The 21,686-nt window shown below is 48.0% G+C and overlaps 1 protein-coding gene across 1 annotated transcript in view; it reads right to left on the bottom strand.

The window, feature by feature from the left end:
• The window catches only part of LOC108159844 (apoptosis-stimulating of p53 protein 2), a 36,791-nt gene extending 19,650 nt beyond the window's left edge, over positions 1-17,141 (bottom strand). The window contains exons 1-2 of the mRNA XM_033391008.1: positions 16,705-17,141; positions 5,352-5,412 (exon numbers count right to left, since the gene is read on the bottom strand). Coding sequence (XP_033246899.1) covers positions 5,352-5,384 — 33 coding nt within the window. The 5' untranslated portion in view covers positions 5,385-5,412; positions 16,705-17,141. The remainder of the gene's footprint in view (positions 1-5,351; positions 5,413-16,704) is intronic.
• Between the last annotated feature and the right edge of the window lie 4,545 nt (positions 17,142-21,686).

Genomic DNA, 21,686 nt, shown 5'->3' with positions numbered 1-21,686 from the left:
CGTTGAGCCAACTACGCTCGCTAGTAGCTTTCGCCTTGGCTGTTTCGGGCCTCCGGTGTTGGCCATGATGCGGGATAGGGCCACTGCCGTCTTTCCTGCCTTGCTGCTTGCATACGCCATGTGATGCTTGAAGCTGAGTCTGTGGTCAATCATGACCCCCAGGTACTTCAGGCTTGGACTGGAGCTAATAGTGCAGTCTCCTACTCGGATCGTGGCCGTCTCCACTACTTTCCTGCTGCTTATGAGCACCGCCTCCGTTTTGTGGGTGGCTAATGAGAGATCCCTCCCTGATAGCCATGTTCTGGCTCTCTCTACCGCGTCGTTGCAGATTTCTTCCGCCGCTTCTTTCTGTTTTGCCACTACGACTATTGCTATGTCGTCGGCAAAGCCTATCACCGTGGCGCCCATTGGCATATCCATCTTGAGGATTCCATCATACATGATGTTCCACAGCAGCGGGCCGAGGACCGATCCTTGGGGAACTCCTCCAGTGATTTGGTGCTCACGTGTCCCTTTATCCGTCTCATATATGAGCACTCGGTCTCTTAGGTAGTCCGCGATGATATTCTGCAGATACGGCGGTATTTGAAAGTTTCTCAATTCTTCTAGTATGTGATCCCAATTGGCAGAGTTGAATGCATTTTGGACATCGAGTGTTGCCACTATGCAATACTCTTTGGTCCCGTACATCCATCGGGTGCCATCGATAGCTCGCTTTGCTATCTCACATACCTCGCCGATTGCGTCCACCGTGGACCTGCCTTTGCGAAACCCGTGCTGTCTCGGTGAGAGCTGACGCGTTACTGCCTTCTCCAGCCTGGTGTGGATTATGCGCTCGAGGATCTTACCCACTGTGTCGAGCATGCAGAGTGGTCTATAGGATGATGGCTCCTCGGTTGGCTTGTTCCCCTTGGGTAAGAGGACTAGCCGCTGTCGCTTCCATGGTCTGGGGAAGGTCCCTTCGGACATGCACGCATTGAATAAATCCACGTACATTTGTGGATTGGTCTCAATAGCCGTGCGGAGAACGGCATTTGGGACCCCATCAGGTCCTGGTGCTTTGCCGTTCTTGATCCGTTGTAGAGCTTCGAGGACTTCTGCTCCCGTGGTGGCTTCTATTTCAGGTGGCGGTATTCTATCCATCACCCTCTGGGCTGCCACTTTCTCTGGAAATAGGGTTTCTACTATGTTAACCAGCAGATCTGCACACATTGGCGGCGGGGGACTGAACACTCGCAGTCTCTTCATTACCAGCCTGTATGCGTAGCCCCAAGGGTTCGCATCTGCGTCATCGCAGAGCTTTTCGAAGCATTTGCGCTTGGCATCCTTGATCTGCCTCTTCAAGCAGCGTCTGCTTTCCTTATATTCTCCTTGGAGCCTCTCGAATTCCGGGGAACCTCTCGAACGCTGGTATAGTCGTCTTTTCCGCTGGCACTCCTGCCTGGCGCTACCTATTGCAGCGTTCCACCAATACGTTGGCCTGCGGTTGTTCAGGCTTCTTCTTTTCCTTAGCATGGAGGCATCACATGCTTCCAGCGTATGTATAGCCAGTTGGCGTGCTCTCTCGTCAGCCGTACCGTTGGTCTCATAGTCCTCAAACATGGCCCGGACCATATCCGGCTCTAGCGTTTCGGTCTTATAACCGATCTGCTTACCAATGAACGGGTTAGGTGCGCCCGTTTCCTGGATTTCACATATGAGGGCTTGGTGGTCACTCCCGGTGTATAAGCCACTAACTTCCCACGTTGTCCTGCGGCTGAGGCTGCTGCTCACGAACGTAAGGTCTATTATAGACCCCGTTCCAGCTCTGCCGAACGTCTGCTGTGTGCCTGTGTTCAGCAGTACGGCATCCAACGTCGCAAAGCATTCTAAGAGCGCCTGTCCCCTTGGGTTCGTTCTCGGGCATCCCCACTCCGTCGCCCAAGCGTTGAAATCGCCGGCTATGAGCGTAGGGTGTTTCTCCCGCGCATCTTCAGCAATCCTTTCCAGTGCCTGCGTCGCCTGCTGTAGGCTGAGGCTCGGGGGCAGGTAGCAGCTATATATGTGCACTCCATTTATCCGGGCTCTGGCGAATCCGTCTCCGACGTATGTTTGCAGTAGTTGCTGTGTGGGACTCGCACAGCTCCATATCGCTGCCTTCTTGCTCGAGTCAGCAATCCACTCTCCCGAGTTGCGATTCCGGTATTGCTCGCTTATGACTGCTACATCAATACGGTGCTCCCTTATGGTCTGGTCCAGCAGCTGCTGTGCCATCTCGCAGTGGTTGAGGTTTAGTTGGATGATTTTCATCTATCCTTCATTTGCTGCATCGCCTTTTGGTACTGCGGGCACCTCGAACTCGTCGTTTGGTGCTTCGGGTCCTTCACCCGGTGGCGCTTGCAAAGAATGCAACTTGGTTCGTCTTTGCAATCTTTGGCCTGGTGGTCGGCTCCTGCGCAATTGTAGCAGCACTTCGTGAAGTCTTGGCTGCTCTTACAATTAGGCGCGATGTGGCCAAATTCCATGCACTTGTAGCATCTTCGGGGAGTTGACTTGGGTCGTATTCTGCAATACCCCCACCCCAGGCGAATTCTTCCTTTCTCCAGGAGGGGCTTTGCTATAGCCGGTGGAACTTTCAGAGTCAGGGTCTGCGTGCTCCTATAGGCTGGTCTGATGGAGATGGCTGCGGCCTCGCAGATTTCCACCCCAGCCTGCGCTTTGAGTTCCGCTAGGACTTCCTCTTGGGTGGACACTTCGTCTATGTCCCTTACCTCCAAGATGACAGTTTCGGTAAGACTCCTTACTTCAACCGTGCTTCCTAGCGCTTCCTTGACTGCTGCCTGCATCTCGTGGGTTCTCGGGTCCGCCGATTTTTCCAGCATCAGCAACAGCTCTCCTTTTGCCGTGCGTCGCACCCCTTGCACCGATTGCCCTAGCTTTTTAAGACTTGGCTCTGTCTTGACCTTCCTTAGGATGTCTGCATATGAGACAGTGCTGGTGGCGGCGATGACTATTGCATCGCTGCGTGGCGGTCTTGGTCGTTGCTGCTGCTTTGGCTTTGGCCTTTGCCTAGCTACGACCTTCACCCACCCCACATCTCGATCCTTTGGGGCGTCCTCCGGTCCCTTGCGAGCTACGGCGTCCCTCATTTGGCCTTCCTGCGGTTTCTTCTCCGTTTTTTTTGACTTTTTGGGTCCATGTTTTGGCTTCTTCGGCCTTGGGGACGGGACGTGTGTGTGTGTGTGTGTGTGTGTGTGTGCCTGTATGTGGGGGTACATTTGTCTTTTTGCAAATTAATTTATAAACGCAATTGACATTGAGCCGAAATGTAAATATGCCACTGCGAATGGCAATGGCATATGATGCTCCCGCTCTCCCCCCTGCCACTCCCCTCTGCCACTCCCCCCTGCCACTCCCCTCTGCCTCTTGCATTAAAAATTCAAGTCCCACTCGGAGTCGCATCTGTTCCACCCCGCTCACTGCTCACTGCTCACTGCTCACTGCTCTCTGTGTCTGTGTGCTCTGCCCCTGGCCTGTCCTGGCATTCATCTGTGTTTTTCCTTCGAGCAGCAACAAAATGTTGCGAAATGCCAAGCTGACGTTGCACTTAAGAAAATGGGCCAACACAAATATGGCTGAGGGTCTGGGACATCCTGCGGCTGTTCGTCCTTCGTCTAGGGACGCCACGCCACACCATAGATTCGTCTAGTAATTGGCAATATGCGATATGAGCCGCCCGCAGCAGTAGGCAACGCTTGCCACATGGGCCAAGAGACAGACAGAGAGAGAGAGAGAGAGAGCTTCAAGGTTATAATTGATTAAATTGCTAATTGGGGAAATGGATGGAGATGGCATAATGGTCAGATCATGAAGATGCATCTGTGGACAAGTGGAGCCCCAAAACGTGGTTTCCTCTGTCTCGGGGCTACCCACAGGAAATTAATAGTTTAATGATAGATTGAATAGGGACTTCCCTCCCCCTCTCCCCCCTGCAAAAGAGGGTGAGATTTCCACACAAAGCCGCACCTCCCCAGCACCTCGCAAAAAGGTCCTTTCAAAGAGAGTGAGAGAGAGAGAGAAGAGGGTATTGTAAATTCCATTCCGCTTTAAACTTTCCTAAACGGTTATTAACTTTGCAATGTGTTTGCCTGCCTCATGCCGCCTTCCCCCTGTATCCTATGTCCCGCCCCCGCAGAACGTAGCAACTTTATTACTGAAATACAGTCATAGCCGTTCGTATGTTTACACCACAAAAATGTTACGGCCAAAGATGGCTATAAAGTGGCACAAAACAACAGCAACAACGACTTACAAACTGATTTGCAATTTTATAAAGAGCTTTGCCTGCACACAGGGCGCCCTGAAAGGTGGGCAGAGGGGAGGGGCATGCACCAAAGGCAACGACAACGACAACGACAACGACAACGAAACAAAAGACAAACAAAAAGTTTTTTTTTGTTGTCCGGGAAATCCTCTGCTCATCATCGGCAGGAGACAGACTTGACTTGACTGTGAAATATTTTTGGCCTATTTCTCTACCGCTCTCTCTGTCTCTCCCTCTGTGACCTTTTTGGGCCAAGCAAAAACTGTAAAACTCATTTACATAACAATTACTCGCCGCGACGATGGTCTGACAAACGCTCGACATCGTTTGGACCTTCTCCTTGGCCAACACAGCCACAGCCACTCCTCTGGTCTCCAACTGAACACAAAACTCCTCTTTGAAGTCCAACACCACCCCCCGTCCCCCCCACCACACATCGCACATCGCACCACCCAACTATTGTTTGTCGTTGCTTTGGAGATCGGATCCTCTCTCCCTCTCCCCCCTTTCTGCCCATCTCTGTTGCCTCTCCTTCATTATGCCCTCTCTTTCGGTCTCTCTCTCCCCCCCCCTCCTGCCACTCTTGGGCGACGCCACCTGCCGCCACTTGCGGGACTGACATTTTATTTAGATTGCTTTGCATTTCCAACTTTATCTCTCGCTCTCTCCCTCTCTCTCATTTTAACAAGCGCCAACTGCGTGCAACTACACAAAAAACACTCTTGCAACATCAGTGGCCAGACCCAACCCTTCTGTGGCACCCCCCTCCTCCCTCCCTTCTGTGGCCCCCAATACGGCCCACCACTTCACTTTCATTATGTGTCCGTTGCATTGTCGTGACTTTTTCGCATACAAATGCACTCGTACATGGATTTTAATGCTTGTGGATGCGATTCCGGTAGATTATGGGGCTCCGAGGTGGATACGGTCTGTGTCTGGGGGGGGGGAATGGCTTGTGCTTGAAGGACACGTGTGTGATATGCTGCCACTTGACTCTAAATTAATCCACCGACCGTGTAGTACCCCACTGATTAGCCAAAGCACTTACAATTTCATCCAAAGTGTTCGTCGGCTCCTTCATACCATGTCGTTGGAGACTCTCATCCAATCTGCGGATAAAGAAGAAGGCAAACAAATGTTGAGAGAGGGCGAAACAAACAAATAATCATTAGATATAGATATGCCTCAGAAGGGGGAGGCAGGTACATCCCCCCCGTGACAGTGTGCGTGTGTTTTTTACAGAAAACAAACACAATTTAAATTTTGCATTTTCAACAAATTTTTGTTTGGCTTCCTTCTGGTTTTTGGCTTTGGTTTTCTCCCTTTGAAGGGGGGTATCAGTATTTTGGGGAGTGTTTCATACAAGAGATCCCCAACGTTAATGGTTCTACATATATCCTCCATCTAGCCATCTTTTTCGTCTTTTTCTAAACATTTTTAAGGGCTAATTATACTCCATTCCTTTCCGCTTTTCAAATCAAAGACTTCACTCTTGAGGCTTCTTTTTTGTTGCTTAAAGAGGCCTTTTTCAATACTCTTCCTTAAAGTTGAAGCCTGCTGGTGATATCTTTCTTTATCTGCCCATTCATTCAGTATTCAGTATTTCTATAAAGAATTATAGGTTTTCCTTAAACTTGTCAAAGCGTGTTCCAATCGTCGCTCCATGGAGGAGGGAACCTTCTATAGAATTGGACCCAAAAGGAAATCCCTCTGTCTCCCTGTGGTTGCGGCTGCTAACAAAGCAAACCCACAGAGACCACCCACACACACACACCCCCCACACACACACACACGCACACGCATACATGTGTGGGTCCCATACAAAAGGCAGCCTTATCAATTTCAAGCATTTTTGCCGTAAAAATATTAACAAAATAAACGAAAATTATTTGGCCTTGCTTTATGAAATGAAATGAGAGATTCCCCCCAGACCCCCTACACAGAGGCAGTAATACACTCTTTTTATTTGACTTATTTAGTTCCACAAAGAGAGAAAGGGAGACGAAGAGATAGAGAGAGAGAGAGCCGGGAGAAGTTCATTCTTATTAAAATGAGGACACACACAGTGCCAGTGGCAGTGGCAGGCAGTCCCTGTTCTAGACCCTATATCATTTGCATTTCCCCCCCCACCCCCCCTACCCCACCCCACCCCATCCTACTTCCTTCCTAGACATTTGGTGTGCTGTTCCATTCCATTCCGTTCTGTTTTTTTAAGTTGATTGCCACATAAATTTCATGTAATCTAATAAAATTTGAATTGTCGTCGTCGTGTCGCCCCCTCTACGTCCCAATACCCTCCCTGACGTAGACGTAGTCGCAACTTTGAACCGCCGATAAGCTAATCGAATTAATTCAACTTAGAAAAACTTTGTGGCAAACGAATTTGCAACAAATTAATGTTATTTCATGGCTGCTTAAACCTGACACTGCGGCGGCATCCACTCCTCCTTGTGGCAACTTCAACTTCACTTCAAAGTAATTCATTTCTGATTGGAAGTTTCCTGTCAGCAATTTCGCTTTCTTTCCTCCCCCCGCCCCGCCCCTGCGCCACTCGCCGGCCTTTCACTTTCCACTTTTCATGCATGTGTGTGTGTGTGTGTGTGTGTGTGTGTGTGTGTGTGTGTGTGGGGAAAAACTTTACAGCCAGGCTTCCTCCCCCCTCCCCCTCCCTGGCTGAGCGGTGGGCAGGCATTTATGGATTTGTGTGGAACAAGTTATTCGGGATGTTGCACATACAACAAATAAACTACAGCCTGGCAGCGGGCAGGTAGTGGGGGGGGATACATTTTTCCCAGTTTGTTGGCTGGAAATCTCAGGAGGCAATCCCCATGGCCCTTATGTTGATATCCTGATAATATTACCCGCACTTTGTTGCTCCTCGGAGCACCGCCAGGGATGCAATCTAATCTCTCTCCCCTCCCCCTCTCTTGCTCCAAAAGTTACTCTTCGGTCGAACGAAAGTTCTGTCTATTGCTTAAAGGCATTTGATTGATTTTTTGCTCGTCCTCCCCTCCGCTCCCCTCCGCTCCGTTTAGAGATTGAGTTTGCGAGGCAAATACTTCAGTGGCACAGTGGCATAGTGTGGTGGCTGCCACAGCGGGGGAGTGGAGGGCAGAAGCATGCCATTCACTTGGCAATTTACTCGAATGCAGTTTGCATGTTTGATGACAGCTCCAAACGCTACGGCATTCCTTTTGTATCGCCACCCACAAAATACTATAAAAAACACCACGCCCTCTACACCTCTACACCTCTCTCCCTCGCCCTCGCCCTCTTTCTGACACCTTCGTGCCACTAACGGCGCCATAAACAGAACGTGGCCGTGCCAGACGTGTCAAATGCACAAAAATCCATATCCCTGGAGAGGGGCGGCAAAAGTTAAAGCCAATGGCCTTCAATCATCTACCATTTGTTCGAAACATATCCAAATATATATTCCAACAATTAGGCGACTAATTTTCACCGACCAAAAGCCAAATACACATCAATTATGAATAATTATTGCACAGAAAATCTGCGCAAATATTTACCATAAAAATACCAAGGCCAGCCATCAATGGGCCCCACAAAAGCCGAGATTTCAATGGAATGATTGACCGGATTGGCCATCGCTTCCGTAGCCGTAGAGAGATTCGCATGTAAATCCCCAGGATATCCACGGACGGGGCAAATCAATGGAAATTCTCATTAAATTCGTAATTTACAATTGTTTTAATTATTTGTCCCGGGATTGGGGATTGGGGGAATCCGATCCGCTCTGCTCCGCTCCAGTAAACAATTTCCGATCCGATTCGATGGGGGATATGGGAATAAATGGGGAAATCTACTCGTAAGCCGCACTGCGGTGTTTATTATTATTCGTGCAGTTTATTTTCTCTGTGGGTTTCCAATTTCGGTTTCAGTTTCGCATTTCCATGGGTCCCCTCCCATGGGGGCGTCGGTGGATCCGTTGCATCACGTTTTAGCCCGAATTGGCGCCAAAGTGAATGCCATTTTAATGGAAATTAATGTTAAACATCAAAATGTGTGGAAATTTGAATGGGAAAATGTTTTCCCTGCTGTTGCCTTTGTTATTGTTCCATTATTGTTGTTTTGGGGATGTTTTCCCCTCCCCTTGCCACCACCCAAAGTTTGCCCCATAGACGATGGCAAACACGGTGCATATCCAGCCCCCCCGGGGGGTGAGAGTGTGTGTGTTTGTATGCACAACAGGAGCTTGAAATCAACACCTGCCGGCAGTAAACTAATTAACATGGTTGTGGCAGTGCATTCGCTCGAAAACCCGCTCGGAGTTCGAGGCAGAGATATCGAAGATATTGAGGTTCCCTCCTTGTTGTGTCCAGGCCATGTCTGACATAAATGCAGGCATCCCAAGCAGAGCCGCAACCATCTTATGGCTGTTTGGCTTAGAGCCTGATTACGCGCTCTCTTGCCCAGGCTTGGAGCCAACATGGGCCATCCCTGGGTCTCATCCATCTGCTGCCCAGCGAGGTTGGCAGACAGCCCCCCAAAGCGAGCACCCAGTGGGTGTTGTGCCACTCCCCTGCCACCGGCTGTTGTTGGTCCCTCCCTCTAGCGCGGAAGTGGCAAAGCGACCATCTTTTCCGCTTTCCAGAGAGAGTGGCTCGAAGGCCAGCTGTTCAAACAGACAAAAGTCAGGTGCTGTCCATCTTGGCTGGTTCGATCAACAGGAGATTCTTTGTGTGTATCCTCCAGATGGTGGATGGCACTGGGAGAGCAGTGTGGGGCGTGTGGGGGCCAATCAGTGGCGGTAGCCCACACAAAAGCACGTTCGATGCACTCGACCGATAAAACTACTTACCCACTCAGAGATAAAACAGTATCTGCCACTGCCAGGCATCTGTATCTAACAGTTGTATCTATCTCTGGTATCTGGTATCTGGTTATCTGCTGCCTTACGCTTGGACAAACAACAATACAGAGTTTGCAACGCTCTGCGGTTCATCGCAATTATTTGCGTGTTGAGCGGGCGGTAAATGCAAAACAAAGGCATGTTTTGTGGCTGTGGCATGCCACCACACACACACTCTTCCATATGGATTGGTAATTATCTCGAAAGTGGAAACGATTTGTGCTTGGGGCTCCGTCGGGGTCCCAACAGAGAAGGGCAGGGGGTGACGTGGTGTCAGGCGGGGTCATAAATCAATATGCCCATTGACAGACTTGTCAATGAATCGGCGGATGATTGAATGAGCCATATGCTCAGAACATCCGCCAGCACTCTCCCTCTCCCTCTCCCTCCCTGTCTCTTGCTTTCCGCCCATCACGGCGTATACGCAACGCTTGGCTTACCTCGAAGAAGGTCACCGTTAAGTGGCACCCGCACCCCCTCCCTTAACGCTTTTCTGTTTCAACGCTTTTCCAGCTTTTCTTCTGAACAATTTTTGTGGCACTTTGTTCAATTACTCCCGACTCCAGCCATCGATTTGCTTTATTAAAAAAACAACAAAAAAAGAACACCCAACGATGCCTGGCCTGTCATCGGGCGGAGGGGGTGGGGGAGGGGCACGGGGAGGCTCATTTCGTTGGGCCAGCAAATCCAGCGGAAAAACATTTTCAATTTAATTAAGCAAAAACAAAACCAGCAAAAATGTTGTTCCTTTTTTTTTGGTTAAACTTTTTATGTACTTAGGGGGTGGTAACGGTGGGGGGGGGGGACAGAATGATGATGGGTTGCTGAAATGATGATTGTTGCCCCAGAAATGTGGCCGGCAATCTGCAAATAATTATGCAAAAATTCTGCGCCAAATGAAATTAAATTCTTGCAATGTTTTCATAGGGAAAATGAGGGAAAATAGTGGTGGCACGGACTTGCCTCGAGAGAGGGAAAATCAATCTGTGTTGTGTGGCAGTGGCAGCCACACAGCAACAAAAACCACATACAAGTATATATGTAATTTTGTAATTTGTGGCTGAATTTGCTAGAGAAAATATTGATATATTTTCTTGGTTCAAATTCAATTAAAATGCAGCAAAATTCAATAAAAATACAAATTATAGATACTCGGACAGGGAAATGAGATTCGTATGGAAGGCTTGTCTTTACGGAAAAACGGAATCAATAAGAAGGTCTTTAAAGAGGTCTTCCTTCTTTGATGTATATTTTATACACTTTAAGGATAGTTTATTCCCGTCTTTCCCGCTGATTTCCTGCTTAATTCCTCCTCCTGGCTGAACGACGGTGAATTATCATCCTCTGTAATGGGCTTGTCACTAAATGGCGCACACTGGAAATAGTCAAGGAGATAAGTAGACGTAGACCCACCTCAAAAGGACGCACCCACAATCCTGGCATTAGCTGACAATAAAATATGTAAATGGCTGCCGAAATAAATCGCAGCCACTTCTGACACGACAGACGTTTAAATGGTGGTTGGGTAGAGGGGCCAAAGCGGGAGGAGGTAGATATAGTTAGTGGGGGGGGGAAACCCAAGCGACATTTTCGTAATGCGAAAAGGTAACAGACGGAAATCCATCAGTCCATAACGATAAAGCCCCGTTGTGTGTATATATTTTCCCCAACCCGCCACTGCCACACACACACACACACGCAAAACTACCGCCCAAGCCCCCGATCCTCCCCCCCCCCATGCCACAACGAATGATGAGTTGCGATTACACACATAAATACGCAATTCGCTTAAGTACGCAACGGGAGAGAGAGAGAGAGGGAGAGGAAAAACCGAGCGGGTTGGCAGTGGCGCTTCCGTTGACTCCCCTCCTCCCCTTCACACACGCATAAATATTTGCAATTCAATGTACAAGAGAGACAGAGAGAAAGAGAGAGAGAGAGGGCAGAGAGAGAGAGAGCAAGGCAGTGACACACACACACACACACACAGTGGTAGAAACAACAATGGGAATTGATGAAGCGTGAAGGATTCTGGAGGCAATTTTCCAGAAGAGGATTCCGCTTGCATATCATCACCCTGCACACGCACACGCCCACGCACACGCCCACCGCCCACACCCCCCTCGTACAGATTAGCCACCAGTGAGTGCCAGGGGGCAGGGGCAAAGGTTGAGTTTGGGGGCTTTAGGTCGGACACACAATGGTATCAAATGTGAACATCACTGAACGCACTCTATAAGGGGGCACAGAGGGGCACACACACACACACACACACACACACACTGAACCTAAACGGATTTAATGTCCTTTCCTTCCGCTTGCCATGGTCAACCCACGCTCTTCCTCTCCCTCTCCCGTTCGAGGGATTTTAATTTAAAATTACAATTTAATTTTTATGATATTTAAATTGCCCGCTCAATAATTGATAACGATGCGCAATCACGATTCAATGAGCAGGGAATTGCTCCCTGTCCGAGGGGGGGGCGGTGTGGTGGCCCTTAGAGGCCATACAAAAACCATATATTCGCATGTGTTTAATTATTCAAAGGCTTTAAGTAGGGCTTTAACTTATGGACCCAAAGATGTCCCTTAAATCTGTGCAACTCTCTGCGTTTTTGGGGAACAAAAGTTTTGTTTATTCCTGAACATCAAAGTCTATACCGTTGAGGGCTCTTCAATTCTACTAAAAAGTTGCAAACTCCTCAAAGACTCCTCCTCAGACTGCGGCAGGATTGATAAAAGGATAGAAAGGATCCACTCTGGCTGAGCAGGCGATGGCCTGTGTAGATTTTTGGAAAAACAAACAATTCTATAGTTTTCCAAAGTTCATCGAAACTCTCGTTTCACTTCATTTCCTGCCAAACGCACAAACGTAAAAGGTTCAAAGGTTCAACCAAAAATGGCGTAAAATAATAATAAAAATGCCAAAAGTTGAACCAAAAATAAAAAAAAAAAGGAAAAACAAATTCAATTGCGGCAAAATAACAAAAATTGCTTTGTCAGGGCTAAAATGGGCTTCCCCCAAAAAGGGGGGCGCCCGGTGGTAGGCGTGGCTGTAAGCGAAAACTCTTTTGTAAGCGTATGAGCCGTGTCACGGGATAATCCAACAACAACAGAACTTTGATTCCGAATTCGAAGAGCAAGACAGAGAGAAAAGAGAGAGAGGGAGAGAGATTTGCATGGCTAGAGGCGGACAGACTGCAGCTGGAGGGGGGCGGGGCGGGGCGGGGTGGTGTAGGACGGATGTGTGTGTCAAATAAACATATTTGGCCCACATTCCCCCCCTGGATACCCCCTTGGTTGGCTTGAAGGGAAGGCATAAAATATCTGCAAAGCGCATTTAAGCCGCGCGCCACACAATAAAAATAAATAAAAGGGAAAAGACGAACAAAAAAGCTACGAAACCAAAAGGTGGAAAAGGCGCCGCCGGAAGAAAGGGGCAGTGGGTGGCAGACAGGTAAATGAGGCGGAGGGCCAGGCCAGGCGAGTGGCGGGGGACATAATAATAATAAATATTCAGTTCAGTTTAAGTTTTTTGGGTACTCTCTATTCGAGAATACCCTGTAGGATTATAGAGGGGGGTGGTGGGCTTTTAGCTGCATTTTTTCTGTATATTATTCCCAGGCATTAGGCACTACAGGGTACTCTTGCAGTCGATTAGCTCCCTTTCATTTTGTAGGAGAAGCGCATGAATGGAACTGCGATATGAATGGATAAAAAGCAAACTAAAGCAGGGCGAAAAACGCTTCGACTGCCCCCACATGTGAGATGTGGGTGGAAATGGAAATTGAGATGGAAACTGCAGCCAGCGAATCTGTGGCTGTGTGGCTCTGTGTAGGAGGCAGACGATGAAACAGAGAACAGAGCACAAAGAAGGTGAAAGTGAATAAGGGTGCAGATGGGGCAGATGGGGCAGATGGGGCCGGGGATGAGGCTTGAGCAGGTTTGGGGCAAGTAAGTAAACCAAATCCGAATGAACAGGGATTTGCATTCATAAAATATATCGCATGCGAGCAGAGCATTCTTTCTCCCTCTCCCTCTCTCTCTCTCTCTCTCATTCTCTCTCTCAGGTACAGGCTAGTCACAAATGGAGGTCATGATGCGTGCATGTGTGTGTGTGTGTGTGACCCTCTGTGTGTGTGTGTTTGTGGAAATTATGCAAATCGCAAGCATGAAAAACAAATATTAAACTTTTCATGGAAGAAAAAAAAGATTCAAAAATTAAATAAAAATTTTACAAAAGACATAAAAACCAAACGGTTGCCTTCACACACACACACACACACACATGGGTGGCCTTAAAGGGGGCTTGGAGGGCGGGGGTTGGGTTGCATGACAATCAGGCAGCCACAAAATGCGGGAAATGGATCCACTGTTTGAGGCAAGAGATACGAGAGGAGGAATACATATATCTAGCCGAGTCCCGCGTAATGATTGTACTTACAGATGTATGCATGACCTCCCATTACCCCTCAACCCCAGTTCCGGGCCTCCCCTCTCTCACTCCTGCCACAAAAGTTGGCAACTCAAACAAGAAGTGAGGGCGCCGGCTTTCGGGAATGGAAGACTTTGATACCCTTGAAGGTCCTTCCCTGTATGGCAGGTACCATACGATATAGTTGTACGATTTGTGGCAGATGTGGTGATTCGAGACTGGAGGACTATGGGAATATGCAGATCCGTCCACACAAAACAAACAGAAATTCGAGACTCGGTTTATTTTTTGTAAAATGCGTGCGTGGACAATAGTCTGCCTCCCTTCGGGGGGAGTGCTGGCCGAGGGGCGGTAGTTTTTGGGGAGAGCTGTAACCGAGACGTGGTCTGAGGGGCTTCGGAGGGCAGCGGTTGGGGTGCTCTGGGTGCGGCTGTCTGCACGTGCGGCTGTGCTTGTGTGCTCCCAAGAGCAACTAGTTGTGGGCCAGGCCCAAACCCAATTCATTTCGTTGTGGCCAAAAAAAACAAGACTGGGAGCGGACGAGAGGCAAAAATATGTGTAAACACGCAGCTTGTTTGTGCCCCCCCACATACCCCGCTGCCCTCTGGAGTCACCACTTTCCCACTTCCCACTTCCCCTCTCCCTCTCTCTCTCTCTCTGTGGGGGGACAAGCCGCGTTAAATAAAATCTCGCACGCTTCGTTTGGATATGAGAAAACAAGCTCCCTCTAGCCCCCCCCCCCCCCCCCCCCCCCCCCCCCCCCCCCTTTCTGCCTCCCCATCTCTTTCGGTGCCGCTTCAGTGAAATGCCAAACAAATTCAGAAAAAAAGTTGGAAAAAAAGGTTTGTCAACATTCGTTTCTGGCGGCCAGAGACATGTTTTTAAAACTCAAATTGTGGGCGGTTGCACGTGCCACGCCTCGCACACAACAGAGTTTCGTTTTAGTTGGATTTTCCAGTGTGAAATTTCCATTTCCACGAAGGATTGAAGCCTCAGCATGTGCCGACGGATGCAGATGTTTTGAAAGAAACTTGGAAAGGCAATTATTTTGTTAAATTTTTCATTAAAAGCTGTGAGAAATTGTAGAAGACGAATTCCAATATCCAAAAAAGAAATGAGTTCCTTTCGAAGTTTCCAGAAGAGAAATATGAAGAGTTAAAGAATTTCTATACCTTAAAGTAGGGGTCCACACACGTGTGGGATCCACTAATTTCATTCTCTCAAAGCCCCAACAATACGACTAAATTGCCTGTCAATCAACTCGAGAGTTCATTAAACGTGCCTCTCTCTCTCTCTCACTCTCCAAGCGCCGCTTTTGACGTCATAAACGGTGCACACGCACTCACTCGCACCAAAACGGAGAGTGATAAATGTTTGAAACAAAAGTGTTACTGACCTCACATTACATGTAAAAAACGTGCAGGTTTCCCCCTCAGCCTTACTCCTTCTTTTTTTCGGGGGTCCAAGCGCCACCGAGAAGGACAGAGATGGAGGAAGAGAGAGAGATGGCAGCAGAGGCTTAAGTAAAGGGAAAGGAGAACCACACACACACACAATCTCACACATACACTCTTTCAGGCTGGGCTCAAAGTTCGTCGTTTGTCCGCTTTGGTGGCTTCACTTTTCACACTTTTCGTTTTCGTTGTGTGCCTCTCTTGGAATTTCTAAACAAACAAAAGCAACAGAAACCCAAAAGAGAGAACAAGAGAGAGAGAGAGATAGGCTGACTATGGGTGCATTCCAGGTGCTGCCAACGCAAACCGAAGCAGCGGCGGCAGCAGCAGCGATCGCTGGAATGCAGGCACCAACAACAACAACAACAGCAACGTCACAGGTTTGCATTTACAGCAACAAAAACTTGCCATGTTGCTTTTTTACAGCAAGGTTGAAGGAAGGGCGAGGAGTGGGGGTGCGGGACCGAACATGTTTAAGCGCGATAGTTAGAGAGGGAGAGGGAGAGGTAGAGAGGAGACACAGACAGTTGCCGACTGGCTTTTCAATTGGAAATGGAGTGTGCGAGGGGTGGGGGAAGGCGGAATGGAGTGGGGAATGACCACTGGGGAGAGCTGTGTGCGCTGCTGTCTGTCGTCTGTGTGTGGGTTTTTGGGGATGCTTTTGTGTGTTCGGGATTGTTGAAATGCTAAACCGGAATGTGGCTCATTCAGTGAAAAGACCATAATAACGATCATCATCATGAAGTTGGATGATGATCAGCAGCATCGAAAGCCAAGTTTGGGGCAGCATCGTCGACGACGTCGTAACTTGAGGCCGGCAATCTATGCGCTGTGGTTGTTGTTGTTTCTCTCTTTGCCAGTGACTGTCTCTCTCTCTCTCTCTCCCTCTCTCTGGTAGTTGTTGTTGCTTGTTTTTCTGGTTTTGGCATTCATTCGCGCTCAATTGCGCCAGATTTGCGTTTTTTTTTATGCTGCTGCTGCCGATCGAGTCCACGCTTCATTTCAGGCAAGCTCTGGTTGTTGTTGTTGTTGTTGTTATTGCTGTGGCAGGCAACGCTCCCAACCAAAAATGTCGCCAATGGATCAGAGCAGAAGTCAGAGAGGATGGGAGAGGGAGGTTGGGAGGGAAGAGCACTTCAGAGAGAACAGTGGGGTGTGGGCAAGAGAGTCTAGAGCACTGAGTGCTGCACAGCGTGTACAGTTGCAGCATCAAATTGGAGACCAGGTTGCCAGTTCTCCTGCTGCTGCTGCTCCTTCTCCTGCCCCACCTCCTTCCTCCGGCTCTTCTGTCTCTTCCCAAGAAAATTCCCACAGAGCCAAAGACAGGCGGCGGAGCAGGCGGGGTCGCTTGGGTAATGGCGTGTGGAAAAAGAATCACGTTTATACCGTTTTGTACTGATTTTTTTCCTCTTCCCCATCATCATCATCACTTTCTGCCTCTTCTTTCACCTTCTCCGCCACAACTCCTCTTTCTCTTCTTGTCATGGTTTTTCAAGTGCAATTTCTGTTGTTGTGCATTTATTTCACACACACACACACACACAGAGAGAGCAATACCCAAGCACATACACACGCGTTCATTAAATATTTTCGTTGTTGAATAATTTTCCCGAAAAAAAAACTTCAAGTTCGCCCTCACCTTGTCTGCACCTTGCGCTGCTCCAATGATTTTAGCTGTTGTTGCTGCTTGAAGTTGCTGCTGGTGCTGCTGTTTAATTGCACTTTTAAGTGAATTAATCACCTTTCATGCTGCCTCTTTTGTTGCTCCCTCTTTTGATGGCCTTTTGTATCACGCAACTACTATTTTGCATACACTCTTTTTCAACGGGGGTTTTGCCTTTCTTTCATTCAATTCCCAGAGCTGCTTCTTTTTTTTGCTTTTGTAATTAATTGAATACACACACACACACACTAAGAAACGCGCGCGTAGAAGAGAGGGTACGCACACACACACACACGGAGAGATACACCTGGAACAAACGCGCGCACTCGGATTATTCTTCGGAAAAAACGTCGGTCGACAGGTAAGAAGCCGCGTGAGCAACTGAGACACCGACTCTGGCCATGGCTTCGCTTTGGGCCACGATCGCGTCAATCTGTACAGCGTATGTATGGCGGTCTCTTTCTGGCAGCGGCATGTAGCAGACGTCTCTTTTGCACCTGCGCAATTGTGCCTTGGTAATTGACCAGAAATACGTTACAAAGCACCGTTTGAATTTTACCTGTGACGCGCTCTATAGTTAAAGAGAGTAGTGTAGTCAAAAAGAGAGGGAGAGAAAAAAACTGGGAGAGTTGGGAGAGTAAAAGAGCGAGGAAGTTGGTTGGGAGAGCAGGGTGAGCGCTGTTTACCTGTCGCCGCCAGCTCTCTTTACCGCTGCCGTTGCTCTGTCCAGACGAAATTAGCTGCTACCGACCAGACAATTATCCGAGTGATTGTCGGTGTGTGGGTGTCTGTGTGGGAGTGTTGCCATGGTGCATTTGTTTGCACAAAAAAGCTAACTGCAGCCATGACATTAAGAAACACTGCCATACACTCCCTAATTTTGCAAGCATTATTTTCAGCCGCCGCAGAAGATTTTGTTTTGACTGAACAAATTCAAAGAAATTATACATTTGCGGCTATGTAGCTTCGCTTTTAAAGCAGTAGATGGCGCCAATAATTCCTAGAGTGCCGCCCTCTAGCAGCAGTTTAGGGAAGCTCTACACAGATGGAGCGTCACTGTAAAATGTAGTATACATTATTAATTATAGGCGCGAAGTTCAAATTCCGATTTTCTGAGCTGTGTAAAATAACCTGGGCAAAACGATAAATGCAGTGCACATTTTCAGCATTTCCTTGCTTATATTGTATGAAAGCTATTAGTTGCGGATACATTCGCATGTATTATCAGATAAGGCCGGAGCATTTATCGTATTTTTATCCTTGTATTGTATTCATTATATAGTAATCGGAATAATAGCCCAAAATTCGTCTGTGCTAATATGGGCCGACTTGGGCGACAAGGCTCCCTGTGTTGTTGATGACAGCAACAACAAATTACAACAAGCGATCTGGGGGCGATAGGAGGTAGCTCTATGGCCATAAAAATCGTTAAACGGCAAACGGTTAAGCCCCGAAACTTGAAACACGAATGGAACCCCGTTCAGGTCAAAGCAAACTCACTTCATAATCATCATCGCCACTCAGCTCCTGCTTAATTCCTTTTTCCGCCTCTAGAAAGTTGCATAAATCTGTGAAATTACCCAAACACTCGAGGAGCTTAACGCAGTCGGTTGGAAATTGCTGAAAATTTTCACGGGGTGGTGTGGTGCGAATGGGGTGGCAGGCGAGGGAGGAAAAGTTAACCGCAAAGCGAAAATTTTCGGCAACGAAGAAAGCGTCGTAAAAACCATTTAACAACCGAATAAGCAACCGCAAAAACAGAATGACAACGTCTGGCTCTTCCACCTACACTTCTCCACTCTACGCCCTCTTTAGTCCCCGCCCCCTTGGTCCACTTCTTCGCAACGGAAATGAAGCCGACGAAGCGGCTGAAACAAAAACGCGAGAAATCCTAAGGCCGAAACGAATCCGGCAATACCTCTGGCTGATCGGGGGGCTATATTTTGCTTGATGGATTCCGAAGGGTGTACTTCCTGCCCCAAAGGAGGGAGTAGGGGAATCGGAGTATGGGTATCCGTCTCGCCATTTTGTCTCTGTGGACTTTTGCGCTCACACCAAAAGCCAACGGCTTTTTCATGGCCTATCAACGAACGTCTAATGCCGGCAATTAAAATAAACGGCAACAAAGCAAAATCCTGCCTAAGGCAAGGCCAGGCTTCCTCTTCCTCTCCTCCAAGAGATGCCAGGATCGCAGAGAGAGTCCTCGCCGAGGGGGCGTCTTGCCAACGCCTTCAAGCTGCTAGAAAATGTGCGTTTAATGAAATTTTTATTCAATCAGAGCACAGAGCACTTTTATGGCAGCACAGACACTGGCTGAAAGGGGAAATGACTCAACGCGGGATGCCTGAGAGGGGGAACCGTAGGAACCTGTTGAGTCGAGTTTATGATAAAGTGGCCTCTTTCCCTGGCACTGCTCTGGCCAATGGCTGTGTGCAAAGTGTTTTGCTTTTACAGCCTCAATTTATCTTCCACTCTCGGCTCCACGAAACGCGTCGAGTGGTGCCATGGAGGGATTTGGCTTGCGCCAGTTGATGTTTGTTCAGTTTTGGGTCATAGAAATTGAAAGAGTTAAAGGATATAGACAGATGGCAGTGCAGACGGCGAGGCTCCAACGTTTAAAGAGTGGCAGATTTAATTTGGCTAAGAATTTCTTAAGGACTTACACCATTCCATCAATCCTGAGTTCTAATAAGCCGATTTGCTGAGGGATATCGTAAATAGTCGTAGCTCTAAATATTCCGACCAGGTTCTTAGGCAAAACCTTCTGCTCCACATAATCCAACCAATATCCCATATACGAGCATGTATGTATCTGCCTTTAAAACCACATTCATTTGGTAGTGAATGTAGGGAAAACAAACTCATGAATATCATTAGCAGTATACGTAGTCTTAGTAGGCGTAGCCTCCTCCACTTATACGGGCCCCTTAGTGGAACTAGAGTATCTTTCCTAAGCCCCCAGGCCGCCTGTAATTAAGCGTTTGCGGCGTGAAAAGAGACTCAAAGGAAACCAGGAACACCGCAGCCGGCAGTTGAAGAAAGCGAAGGCCCTCCCATCCTCCTGGGCGGACAGGTGTCCGCATTTCATTTGCATAGATTAGACAGATTAGGGCGGCAGCTTGGATTCCCTGGGCCGGTGGCCACCAAAAATTGTACGCCACTCGATCCAACACATTTTTTGCTTAATTAAAAAGTTTTTCAAAATTAATTTACATAAATTTCATTTGTGCTGAAATCCGTGCAAATGAATTTCCTTTTAATTGAGCAACACCTGAGGGTCCTTTTGGCCTGCCTTGCAGACAGCAGCAACAATTGGGCAAAAGCTTAGCGCCCAAAAAAAACTGAAACAGAGCTTTAAGTCGGCGGAAAAACCTTTTTGGCGGGCTACCCCAGTGGTTTCCCCCTTTTTCCTTCTGCCAAATATTGATCGGATTGGTGAAAAGGCGGCAAACCGCACCAGGGTGGGGGACGCTGGGCGGTGAAAGGTGAGCGGTGAAAGGTAAGCGGTGAGTGGGTGCGCCGCTGTCTATCCAAATTTAAGTTTTTTTTTGCCCGTGGCCCGAGCCCCATGTGGGTCAAGCAAATCAATTGACAGCAGAACCGAACTTGAGCGAGGACAACGCCAATCTTTGTGTGTGTGTGTATGCGAGAGTATCTGTGTGCCGTCACCTGGTTTGCTTCTATAAATAAATCATTGCTTATGATAATATGCCACACACAGACACACAAAGAAACTGACACACAAATGCTGATTAGATACAGGACGAACGGCAGAAGGAGCAACAGCAACAACAGCCACAAAACACTTCAAGTCCCAGACAGCATTTGACTTAGTCAAGGATACTTCGGGCCCATACGCTTCTGACTTTTGCACCCTCTCTTTTGAGGCCCTTATACTCGGCAAGTGATCCACCAAAATGCAATAAGCTGAACATTGGAGACCAACAGACCTAGAGGAGGCTAAGGATATGCGCGCTGTAGGTCCTAGTGCTGGGCATCTGGTAGTCGACCCCAACATTCGTGATGCTCCGACGCTGTCACTCTCTCCCGCTGCTCGTTCCATCATCATAAAACTTGGCATATTGTAGCGTCACCGAAGAGGGGAAAAAACCGTGTATTTTGAAAGCGTTACGTTACGTTTGGGCCATGTCCCATGACGTGGGGGGGTTGTTTGCATTGAGCGAGGGATTGTTTGCGGACCCCGACAGTTTTTCGGGGGGACCGAAGATTAATTGCATTTTGCAGTTGTTGCAAAATCACGAGTTGCTGTTGCGCGTTGCATTTGCCAAATGGGCTTGGCCATTGATGTAATTACCAATCGAAATGAGGAAGGAGACTGTTAAAGGTGCAAAGAAACTAGTTAAAACGAAAATAGGTCAGAGGTCAGCTGAAATGAGCTAATGGAATGCATATAACTATCTAATAGACTCCTTTTGAATGTTTTTTAGTCTTTAAATGGTTCTGGAATCGCAATTCCCTGCCAAACCATTCGAAAAATCAAGAACTATAAAGTACATAATGTAGTATGTGAGGATCCGTCTCCAGATGTGTCTCTTGAGCGGACACCTTTCGTGTGGCACCTACTAGAACCGAGAGGAGGAGGTTTTGAATTCAAAGAGAATTTTCTTGAGATTATTTTCCCCCCCAGTGTTCACACTCAGTTGCAATCTTCTCATGTGAATAATAAGCACACTCAATGCAAAACCATTCATCAGCAGAAGATGCGCATATCTTGCAGATAGATTCACTTTCGAATATACATACTTAGTGGCCACATAGCACATGAGCAATGGGTAAAACCCTCCATTCATTTGAACGGATCGACACATTAATAAAATGCCAAAATGATGCTCGTCACAAGTTCTAGATATTGTGGGCGGCTGCTGTCAGCAGTGGGGCTCATAAAATCGGGTCATATAGAACGGACAATGAGAACGGAATGGGGAAACACTACCATA

Source organism: Drosophila miranda, chromosome 3 (genome assembly GCF_003369915.1).
Source record: "Drosophila miranda strain MSH22 chromosome 3, D.miranda_PacBio2.1, whole genome shotgun sequence".
In the NCBI taxonomy this organism is placed as follows: domain Eukaryota; kingdom Metazoa; phylum Arthropoda; class Insecta; order Diptera; family Drosophilidae; genus Drosophila; species Drosophila miranda.
The sequence above is the reverse complement of the archived record's forward strand: the minus strand, read 5'-3'. Positions and strand labels throughout refer to the sequence as shown.